Here is an 11371-nt window from a genome sequence, read left to right on the forward strand (position 1 = left end):
CCCCCGCCCCGGCTCGCGCGCCTTAAGGGGGCGATGGCAGCGTGGTTCCTGAAAGGATGGGGACCGCACAGGGCGTGGGGGTGAGAGCGGGGTGTCACGTGAAGGGGAATTGGGGGGGGGGGGGGCTGTGAGAAGGGGGGGGTGGAGCCGGAGCGGGGCGGAGGGTGCGTGCGGGGGGTCACCTGGGTGGGGGTGTCGGTTAGATGGGGGTGTCCCCTGGGGAAGGCAGATATGGGGGGCAGGGGGCACTAGGACCTCGGGGGACACTAGGCCCGGGGAGGGGTGGGGGGACGACGCCACACACACTAGGCCCTGCGGGGCACTAGGACCTGGGGGGGGGGGACGGGGGACGGACACGACACACTAGGCCCTGGGGGGGGGGGCGGACGGACACACTAGGACCTGGGGGGGCACTAGGCCCTGGGAGGGGGCACACACTAGGCCCTGAGGGGGACACCAGGACGGGTGAGAGGGGGGCACTAGGACCTGGGGGACACACTAGCACCTGGGGGGGCACTAGGCCCTCGGGGGACACTGGGGGGGGGCACTAGAACCTGGGGGGCACTAGCACCGGGGGGACACACTAGGACCTGGGGGGGGCACTAGGCCCTGGGGGGGGACGCACTAGGCCCTGCAGGGACACTAGGCCCTGGGGGGGACACTGGGGGGGGCACTAGGACCTGGGGGGCACTAGCACCTGGGGGACACACTAGACCTGGGGGGGCACTAGGACCTGGGGGGGACACTAGAACCTGGGGGGGGGGGGGGGGGGAGGGGGACACTAGGACCTGGGGGGACATGAGGACGTGGTGGGCACTAGGACCTGGGGGGAGACACACTAGGACCTGGGGGTGGACGGGACACTAGGCCCTGGGGGGACACTAGGACCTGGGGGGCACTAGCACCTGGGGGGACACACTAGGACCTGGGGAGGCACTAGGACCCGGGGGGGGGGGGGAGGGGGGGCGGACACTAGGACCTGGGGGGGGGCACTAGGACCTGAGGGGGGACACGAGGACGTGGGGGGCACTAGGACCTGGGGGGGACACTGGGACCGGGGGGGGGGGGGGGGGGGGGGGCACTAGGACCTAGGGGGACACGGGGTGGGGGGGCACTAGGACCTGGGGGGGACACACTAGGACCTGGGGGGGGGGGGGGGACGGGGACACACTAGGACCTGGGGGGACACGGGGTGGGGGGGCACTAGGACCCTGGGGGGGGGGGGGCACTAGCACCTGGGGGGACACACTAGGACCTGGGGGGGCACTAGGACCTCGGGGGGCACAGGACCTGGGAGGGCACTAGGACCTAGTGGGGGCACTAGGACCTGGGGGGACACTAGGCCCTGGGGGACACACTAGGCTCTGGGGGGGGGGAACACAGTAGGACCTGGGGGGGGACGGGGACACACTAGGACCTGGGGGGCGGGGGCGCTCTAGGACCTGGGGGGGCACTAGGACCTGGGGGGGGGGGGGGGGGGCACTAGGACCTGGAGGAGGGCACTAGGACCTGGGGGGGCACTAGGACCTGGAGGGGGGCACTAGGCCCTGGGGGGGCACTAGGACCTGGAGGGGGGCACTAGGACCTGGGGGGGGGGCACTAGGACCTGGAGGGGGGCACTAGGACCTGGGGGGGCACGAGGCCCTGGGGGGGGGGGGGGGGGGGGGGCACTAGGACCTGGAGGGGGGCACTAGGCCCTGGGGGCGCTCTAGGACCTGGGGGGGGCACTAGGCCCTGGGGGGGCACTAGGACCTGGAGGGGGGCACTAGGACCTGGAGGGGGGCACTAGGCCCTGGGGGCGCTCTAGGACCTGGGGGGGGCACTAGGACCTGGAGGGGGGCACTAGGACCTGGAGGGGGGCACTAGGCCCTGGGGGGGCACTAGGCCCTGGGGGGGGCACTAGGCCCTGGGGGGGCAGGACTCAGGCTGGGGGGGCAGTGGGGCTGGTGCGCGCCAGGGGCCGGCGCGGACCCTTTAAGGCGGCCGGAACTACATTGCCCATTACCCGCCCCGCGCGCGCCCCGCCTCTCAGTTGACAGACATCCCGTACGCCCAACCGGCAGGCGGCGCAGCGGGGCGGGCCGACCAACGGGAGGGCGAGGCGGGGCGCGGCGCGGGCGGCGGAGGGAAGATGGCGGCGGCGGGCCGGTGGCGGGCCGGGCTGGCGCTGCTGGCGGTGGCGCTGGGGCTGGGCGGGCCGCGGGCCGAGCAGACGGAGGAGCACCTCAAGCGGGAGCACTCGCTCTCCAAACCGTACCAGGGTGAGTGTGGCGGGGGCGGAGACACGAACGACGGTGCCCGGTACCGGTGCCCGGTACCGATGGTGCGTGTGGGCCGCAGGCGTGGGCTCGGCCAGCTCGGGGCTGTGGGACCTGCTGGGTAACGCCATGGTCATGACCCAGTACATCCGCCTCACCCCCGACGTGCAGAGCAAGCAGGGAGCCGTCTGGAACCGAGTGGTGAGCCCCGGGGGGACCGGGGTGGGAGGGGGTCTGGACCGGGGGGGGGCACCGGGATGGGTTGGGGGGGTGCTGGGGGAGAGGGTCGGAACCGTGGGGTGCGCCCTGTGGGGGTGGGATAGTGAGGGGGGGGACTGGAGGAGCGGGTTCCCGCCAGGTTGGGGTGGGGGGGAGTGGGGTTGATTGGGGTGAGTATGGGGGGGCTGAGGGCCAGGGGAGGGGGGTGGGGGGGTTTGGGGGGGGTTGGAATTGAGCCAGGGGTGGGGGGGGGTCCTGAGTAAGGGGGTTTGGGGTGCGGGTGTATGGGGGGGGGGGCTGGGGTCCTGGGGAAGGGGGTTTGAGGTGGGGGTGGATATTGGCGGGGGGGGGGTGTTGGGGTGGCTGGGCAGGTCTGAACCAAATGAGGGGGTGTGGGGGTCCAGGGCAGCAGGTACGAGGGGTTTACGAGGAGGGGGGTGTGGGGTGGTTTTGGGGGGGTTGTGGTGGCACAGGGGGCGTTTGGGCTGGGGAGGTTTGAGGGTCTGGGGCAAGGTCGTGGTGGGGGGAACTTGGGGGGCTATGGAGGCCATAGGGAGAGGGTGGGGGGAAGCTGACTGGGGGTGTTGAGTGGGGCAGGGGAGGCCCGTGGGGGGCTTTGGGCTGGGGGTACCAGCAGCACTTCAGCTTCCAGCCTTTGGCGTGGCGATTCCTGCAAGGGCTGAGTCCCCCCCCATGTGAATTTGGGGTGTCTGTGCTGACCAGCGTGGGGTCTCTTTTGGGACCGCCGCGGCCGGAGCGCGCCCGTTGCCCCCTTTGCCGTGCCCACATCTCGGCGCAGGGCCGGTAAAGCGCCAGCGCTGCGTCCTGTTAAGGTGTTCCGCTGCCCCCACGAGCCTTTTGCCCAGCAGCGCTCCCTTTAATGCTTGATAATTCACGTTGAATTTCAATTTGGGGTTGAAATCGGTGGGATTTTTGTACCCCACCGCTCCACAGTGGTTTGAAAAACGCCCTACGTGACCAGAAGCGACCCGACACGCTCAGCTTTTATTGTTATAAAATATTGAGGGAGGGGTTTTTTTTTTTTTGCGTGGGTTTACGGCTCCCACGAAACCTTGTGGCTTCTGAGCGAAGCCACCGGCTGCCTTCGCAACGTCGCGTGAGCGAATCTGTTACAAGCTCATCTCGTTGTGCGCCCGTTAGCGCAGGGAATTTATTGGTAGCTCAAGAAGTAATTGGCTCATCAGCAATTAAGAAGCTGGAGCTGCTCCTTGAGCTATTTCTGCTCTCTTTTTCCCGGGTGTGAGTTATTGATTTTGCTCTTGCCTCAGAATAGCGTGAGATCAGAATCGGTTCCTTGGCTTTTTATAACCTTGGGTAACGACCAATTCCCTCAGCTTAATGACGTCCCTTGGGATTAATTATTCTTGCTCGCATCCAAAATATAGGACAGCACGGTCTGTTGGCAAGGGAGACGGGGAGTGTCAGCGCGCTCTCCGGTTCGGCGGCGCGTGGAGCTGCCGGCTGTTGCGATGGGCAGGGGATGGCACAGCCGGCTGCGGTGGTGGTCCGTCCCCGCCGACCCCTGACCCTCGTGGGCAGAGAAGCGGCGGGTGCTGACACGAGGGACGCCCTAATTTCGCATCCTCGCTCCTTCTCTTGCAGCCGTGTTACCTCCGAGACTGGGAGATGCAGGTGCATTTTAAAATCCACGGGCAAGGCAAGAAAAACCTGAACGGAGACGGCTTTGCTATCTGGTACACCAAAGATCGCATGCAGCCAGGTAAAACGCCGGCGGTAGCTGCGGAGGTGGAAGGTGTCGGGCTGCACGTGCCGCCTTCTCGAGGACACCTTCTCCCTGGTCTGTAGGCTCCCTCGGGGAAATCGCAGCGGGGAATTGCAGCGTCCTCTGGGGAATTGCAGTGTTTTGGGGCCTTAGGGCTATTTTTCTTTCGCCCTGGCAGGCAGAGAGGGTGTAACGACCGTGCACGAGGCTGCCTCTGAGTCTCGGCACCCTGGGTTGGGGGTTTACCGGGGCCCTGGGAGGCTGGAGTCAGCTGGGGGGTGGGCAGCTTTGGGATTGTTTTGAGATGGTGGGAGTCAGCTCTTTAAAAAACAGACGGCGGAGGAAGCTCGATCCTTGAACAGCAAAGAGTAGGGGATTTAATCTTGCCCTCTGACTTCCCTGCCTGGAGAGGCTGTGTGCTTGATTAACCCTCAAGGCTGCCTGGAGCTCTGCAGTGCTCAGCTCCGTCTCTGGCCTTTGAAGAGGTGCCGCAGCTCCCTCCTACAGAAGCGGGTGGAAGCTGGGGACAAAAGATCCCTCCCCGCTGATCCCCCATCGCGGCGTCCGACCTGGGTCTCCCCGCCACAGCGACGTTAACAAGCCTTTGCGTCCCCTGACCCCGTACATCCTCCCAGCTTGACTTACGCGTGGGTTTTGACGCAGAGTTACGTGACTTGAGGGTAAATCTGCCCCTGTGTAGCCAGGAGAGCGCCTGCCTCGTTCCCTGATACAGAGAACAACACGAAGGGATGGGTAACAAACCCTTTGCAACGCCTGCCCGGCCTTGCCACCCTTATTCAGAGCCTCTTCTTCCTTCTAGGACCTGTCTTTGGAAGCAAGGATAACTTCCTGGGCCTGGGAGTGTTCGTGGACACCTACCCAAACGAGGAGAAGCAGCAGGAGGTGAGCTAGGAAGGATAAACGGGACCGCAAACGCAGCTCTTCATCGACACAGTGCGATCTCTTTTTGAGCTCTTAAATCACAGACCAGATATTACTCTGCTTCCTCTCCACTGCCTTTCCCCGCCGTGCTCTGCGTAGTCGTTTTTTTTTTCTTCCTAGCGAGGCAATAACTCTTCAGAGACGTGAAAAGCCGCAGGGTAGTTCTGTGCTCACCTTTACCCAGAGAAAAAGCTCGCGGGGCAGGAGAAAACTAGCGGATGACACCACCTCTGCGTTACGAGCTCTTGTGCTTTCTGGAGGCTGCCAGCAAGTAGCGCTTGAGGTGAAGCTGTACCAAGGTCTTTGTAGACCTCGAGTAGAGCTGCCAGCCCAGGCCTGCCTGCACGACGGGGCTGTTTCACGGCAGCTAGTCGGCAAGAGGCTTTCCTTGCTCTCTGCGCTCTGCCTCTTTGAAAGATGCCCGACTAAAGATCTTTCTGTTCCTGAGGTGTCTGTTCTTTGGGATTTATTGGCATCCGTTCCTGTGGAGTGCAGAGGCAGTTAAAACCAGGCCCTTCCCACCTCGATGCTGGAATCGGTTTCATCACTCCAAAACCAAAGCTGGATCTTTTCTTAATTCTAGCTTCCCCTAAAAAACAGGCGCTATTTTACCCCGAGACCTTGGCGCTAACCCCACCGCCCCGCAGGACCCCCTTCACCCCGGGGAGAGAGACGAAAGGGCGCAGTTGGGATGTGCCCTGACCTCGGAGCTGCCGAGCCAAAGTTGAGTAACTACCGGTTTTTGTTCAAACGCCCAAAGCAGCCGGCTCTGGCGCAAGGGTGGACTTTGTGCTCGTAAAAGCCTTTCCGAGCCGTCTGGCGTTGCGTTATCGGCAGCATTCGGGGATTAGCGTGGTGTTGGATGGATCCTGTTGATTTGCAGGGTGGCAGCTCTGCTTTTGTGGGGTCAAGGGACACGCAACAGGTCTTATGGAAAAGAAATAATCAGTGGAACGTGGGTGTCTGGCTTCTGAGCGCAGTCTGCAACCGGAGGGGGCTGCCTTCCTCCGGTTAAGCACCGAGGAAGGGAAGAAATGGAGAAATGCTGATGGGCCAGGTGCTGTAATGGTGTGTGGGTTCACGGCTGCTTTCTCTTGCTTTTAAAAAGATAAAAAGAAGCGTTTTATTCTCGAGGGAAGAGGGACAGGTTAGTTGTGGCTCCCTGGGGAGCGGTCGTGGCCGACGTGTCCCCGTTGGGCGCTGGCTTTTGTGCGAGTGAGCTGCTGCGCCGCCAAGGAGGAGAAACGCCGAACGTGGCAACGCTTGACGTGGCTTTTGCCCGCCGGCGCCGTTTCCTAGCCGTGTGTCCCGGGATTCGGCACCTAACATCTAAACCCCTCTCTGCTTTAGTCTCCGCTAAGCCAATAACGTGCTGAGCTCTGCGGGGAGGACCTTTCCCGGTTGCAGGTTAATACTAAACTCCGGTCTGTGACCGTCTTGCTTTGCTTTTTCTTGCTTTGCCATAACCCTGGACTGGCAGGCTCAGAAGAGGAGGTACAGCCCGGGAAATCAGGTACTTGCTCTTGCTACCTACCCGATCCCAAGCTGTTGGGTTTCACCTTGGCTCACAGTCAAGGAATTCCCTCCTCCAAACTTCAGAAATCCCTCTGTGAGCCGGGAGACTGCATGGAAACTGGTTGTCCTCCGTCCCAGAGGTCTGGGAGCTGAGCCCGAGGAAGGCTGGGGGATGAAGTGGGATCGTGCTGTTGTCGTGTTGAGATGGATCCTTGGGGGGGGGTGAAGGAGTTTGGGGTCCGTAGGGCTGTCGCGGCTCTTGACCCCGGAGGTGTGCCGGGATGCGCGGGCAGCCGGTAGAGCCGAGCTGAGCCGTGGCCGGCGAGACGAGAGCAGAAATTCACTCTCAGCCTTGCCCCCCTTGCAGCGCGTCTTCCCTTACATCTCGGCCATGGTGAACAACGGCTCTCTCACCTACGACCACGACCGGGACGGGAGACCGACGGAACTGGGGGGCTGCACGGCCATGGTGCGCAACCTCAACCACGACACCTTCCTGGTGATCCGCTACGTGAAGAGGAGACTGACGGTGAGTCGCCGCCTGCCGGGGCAGAGCGGGCAGCGGGACCGCGGAGGGGCTAAGGGAGCTTCTTCTTTCTCAGGTGTTGATCGATATCGACGGTAAGCACGAGTGGCGAGACTGCATCGACGTGCCGGGCGTGCGCTTGCCCCGTGGGTACTACTTTGGGACCTCTTCTGTCACCGGAGACCTGTCAGGTACTGCCCCGGCGTCCCCAGCTTTGTTTCCCAAGCAGCTCTGGCAGCTCCTGCGCAGCTTTGGGTGTCTGGAGGTGCAGCTCGGTACCCGGTGGGGCTTACAGAAGCACGTGAGGACCTTTCCATGCTTTAAACACCCTTGAGCTGTGGGCGGGAGCCTTGGTTTTTAATCTTGCAGCAACTCCGAAGGAACCAAAAACCCAGTCTGGGCGTGTTGCTCCCCCCCGAGCGCTTTGTCTAGGCAGCGCTTCCCATTTTCCTTCAGCTCCCTGCGGGGCCACAGCCTGACCTCAGCCAGCCTCTCTTAACGCCACGGCGGCGAAATGGCTGTACCGGCTCGGCCGGAGGCTCTGTCTCCAAAACACGCGTCTTGGGAGGAGTAAAAACAGGATGAGCACGGAAAAAAAAAATCTCCCGTACTCTCCTGCCGCCATCCGTGGTGCCCGGGTTAGCCCCGAGGGCAGCGCTGGAAAGAACTGCCATCGCTGCAAACGCCCCAGGCGTTACAGCCAAGCCACGATGCTTCCTCCTGCTCCCTGAGCGTCTCTGGAACGCGCCTGGGTATTATTTCGCTTTGGATTTCATAGCCCCAGAGCTATCGCCCGCCTGTTATTGAGGGAGCGGCCAGGCGCACCTGGAAACGGTGGTGCAACGTGGGCCGGTGTAAATCGGGTTTTGCAGAGAGCTAAAGCTAAACCCTCCGCCTTCCTCAGCGTAATACTTCTCTCCCGGCGCTGGTCCAGGTGCCGTCAGGCCTGACGTTACCCCTCTGTGCCTCTTTCGGCAAGTTTTAAGCCTGATTTGAGTTACGCCTCTACAAAAGCGCATTGATGGCCGGTGTCTGGGCCCGTTGTTGGCTCCAACAAAAGTTCCTTTTCTCTCTCAGATCTCTGCCCAGTGCCCGGGGAGCTGGCAGGCTGGCGTGGAGCGCTCGCCTTCTCCCGCTAATAACTCCACCATCACAAGCAAAGGAAGTAGGGCCACGTGAGGCCGATGCTAACACATTCCCTTCGGTTTCCAGTCAGATGATCTCCCGATCCGGGCTGTTGTTTTTCAATTTAAGTAGCTTAAAGGTTCCTGTTGGCAGAGGGCCCGGCGCTGGGGCGCAGCTCTCAGCCCGGCGTAGACCCTGCCCTGCGGAGGTGAGTTTTGTCTCCCCTTGGGAGGGGAGAGCCAGCGCCTTTGCCCCAAGCGATAACATCCCACAGTGCCGCCTGCGGCACTCGAATCCCCTGGCCGGAGCCGTATTTATCGATGACGCCTCGGGACACGTTTCTGCTCTGTTTCCAGATAACCACGACATCATTTCGCTAAAGCTTTACCAGCTGACGGTAGAACGGACGCCAGAGGAGGAGAAGCAGGACAGAGAGGTGTATCTGCCGATCGTGGACAACCTGAAGCTGCCGGGAAGTGAGTAGGAGCCATCGGCCTCACGCAGGGGAAGGTGGGACCGGCGGGGATTTGGGGGGACCCTCAGGGTCGTGGAGCCGTGGTGCTTGCGGAACAGAAACCAGCCGGCAAACCAGCCGAGCTCTAGCTGGAACCGGGAGGTCCGTGCCGCGTTGTTCTCGCCCGCTGTGTGACACAACCGGTGTCACAGCCCGTCTCCGTTCGGCGTGGAGGTAGCAGGCGACAGCGCTCGCCCTCGGAGAATTGCTCCCATCCCGGAGGACCGCGGCCTGCCTGGCGAAGTGTCTCCGCTCCACTTTGGTTACGCCGTCACCAAAACGGGGTGTGCTGGTCCACTGGAAGCTCACGGAGGTTTTGAAGCTCGACAGTGTCACCTCCCCTCCAGAAATGCCACCGCAGACGCGTCCACAAGCCCCTTACGTGCCCTGAGGTCTCGTGGCTTTAGCCCTTACAACGAGCTGGGGCCCGACGGCTTTGGGAAGCCAAACCCTGGGGTGGTGTGAGCCTGGCAGGGCGTGCGTGGGGTTACCGGTGTGTTAACCCCCCCCCCAGTGCAGGCAATTCTCAGCTGGGTTTCGGGGCGTTGGGCTCTCTGGGGGCTCACGGGCTGTTTTTCTTCCTCTGATACAGTGGAGGCACCGCTGGAGCCCATGAGCGGCCTGGCTCTCTTCTTAATCGTCTTCTTCTCCCTTGTTGCCATCGTTTTCGCCATCGTCATCGGAGTCATCGTCTACAACAAGTGGCAGGAGCAGAGCCGGAAACACTTCTATTGACTTGGGAACCCCCCCCCGGGATGGCCCGGTGCTAGTCCTTGCTAGCCACATCCCGACTCCCACCCATCCCAGACTGGCCAGAGCGTGATGGACGGACCCTCACGGCAGGGACCCTCGTGTCCTCCCCCCCCCCAAAAGCGGGGCCTGCCGTTTCTCCAGAACTCCCACGCCGCTCCCGGTGGGAGCGAGGGGATCCCCCAGCGTGGCGTGCGATGGACTGGGAGCCGAGCGTCGCGGGGCCGGACCTGCCGTCCCCCGAAGGACCTTTCCTTTGTGGGTTGTTTAGAAGGAGGGGCTGTGCCGCAGTGCTGAGCCGTCTCTCGGCCATCCGGGGAGCCCGAACGCTGGCAGAAGTCGCCATCTCGGCTGTGAAATCCCGGCTGAGGGACGCCAGCGAGCGCCTGCTTTCCTCGCCAGACTCCTGCGAAAACCCCTTGCAGCTTTACCGTAACCCTCGCAACCCCTTGTCTCGCGCAGTTTCGTTTCCAGGAGGGATTTTCCAAGCTGTTCATCCCGCTCCGGCTGTTTTCTATCGCCTGTCTCCGGCTGTCTTTGGAGACCGGACTGCTTTTCTTCGTAATTTGAATTCCCGCGCTGCTCTGTCCCGCTAGTCGCCGAAATTTGGTGTTTTGGGGCAGGGAATGCTGATGGTTTTCCCAGATGGAGCTGGGAATCCGCCTGGCGCCGGGCTCGCCCCTTTGGGGAGCAACTGATCCCCTCTGCGAAGCCGACCTGGGGCAGCCCCTCTCCTCGATTCGGGGTGTAACGCCGGGTTCCCCATTTCCGATAACCATTTGCTGCTGCGTCTCGGGACTCGGCCCTTTCTCCCCGCTCCGCAGAGCCGCCGCCGAGCGTCCCGCCGCCTCCGCACGCCTCCCGTCCCGCCGCGGCCTCCTGCGCCGGTGCTGTTTGCATGTCGCGTCGTGGCTTCTGGCAGCTTTCCCCCTCGGTGCTCGCCGCATCCCGCGGCCCCTCCGAGGAGGAGCTGAGCCTTGGAGGGGGAGGGAGCGATTCCCCTGCCTCTCGGAGCCGGAGCTCTCGCTGCCTTTCAGGGAGTCGTGGTTTATTCCTACCTCAGTGACTGCTTTGGTCAACGATTTCTTTTGCGTTTCTCTTGCGTTTCGCCTTTGGGGACCTCGTCGGTCGCTCACGAGGTGATGGCACGGAGAGCGCGGGGTCCCCGGAGAAACCCAGGAGAGGGAGATATTAGGTCAGTTTATCCCAGGTGGCTCTGGGGACATCAAGGTGGCAAATTTGCCACCCCCAGCACCCTCCTCGACGGTGTCGTGGGGAGCTGTGTCCTCGCCCCGCTGCTTTCCAGGACGCTCGCACCCGGGATGGATCCCCACGGGGGTCCCAGTGGTGTCGGGGGACACACACGCACGTGTGGCCGGCGGATTTTCGGCAGGATGCTGTTCCCGGGGTAGGTGGGAGCTTTTTCCCAAGTGCCCAACGATGGTTGTGGCGTGAAAAGAGAATTTTTTTTCTGGTGTTTTGCCTCTTTTTGCCTGATAACTGGGAGTGAAACGTGCGTGCCTCTTCCTGGAGCTGTAACTAGTGTCTCGGAATAAACATCGGTGTGTGCGTGTGTGACACCGCCGTGCTTTTTGTCACCGCCGATGACGGCGTTTCCTCCCCAAACCGATGCCGTCGAGTGCCGTAGCCACTCGGGGACCACATCCCAGTGCCGTGACGCTCCTCAAAACGGGGTAGCTCCTTTGTCAGCCCCCCCCGCCCCCCCCAGCCCACGGAGCTGAGGACGATGCTTTGCCCGCTGGATGTGGTTTTATTAG

The 11371-nt window shown here is 62.6% G+C and overlaps 1 protein-coding gene across 4 annotated transcripts; it reads left to right on the forward strand.

The window, feature by feature from the left end:
- Window positions 1–36: 36 nt before the first annotated feature.
- LMAN2L (lectin, mannose binding 2 like) lies at window positions 37–11171 on the forward strand. 4 transcript variants are annotated; one of them, XR_012677456.1, is made up of 9 exons: window positions 37–80; window positions 2033–2261; window positions 2341–2459; window positions 4101–4218; window positions 5042–5124; window positions 7046–7207; window positions 7281–7395; window positions 8282–8537; window positions 8686–8805. XR_012677456.1 is itself a non-coding variant. In XM_075174792.1 (9 exons), the coding sequence occupies exons 1-9, from the start codon at window positions 57–59 to the stop codon at window positions 9576–9578; spliced, it is 1113 nt and encodes a 370-aa protein (XP_075030893.1). In that variant the 5' UTR covers window positions 37–56; the 3' UTR covers window positions 9579–11171. The 4 variants fall into 4 exon arrangements, 3 of the variants coding, with proteins under 3 accessions (XP_075030893.1, XP_075030894.1, XP_075030895.1); XM_075174792.1 differs by lacking the exon at window positions 8282–8537 and adding an exon at window positions 9436–11171; XM_075174793.1 differs by lacking the exon at window positions 8686–8805 and having other exon boundaries at window positions 7574–8537.
- The last annotated feature ends 200 nt before the right edge of the window (window positions 11172–11371 follow it).

Source organism: Calonectris borealis, chromosome 27 (assembly GCF_964195595.1).
Source record: "Calonectris borealis chromosome 27, bCalBor7.hap1.2, whole genome shotgun sequence".
NCBI classification, from domain to species: domain Eukaryota; kingdom Metazoa; phylum Chordata; class Aves; order Procellariiformes; family Procellariidae; genus Calonectris; species Calonectris borealis.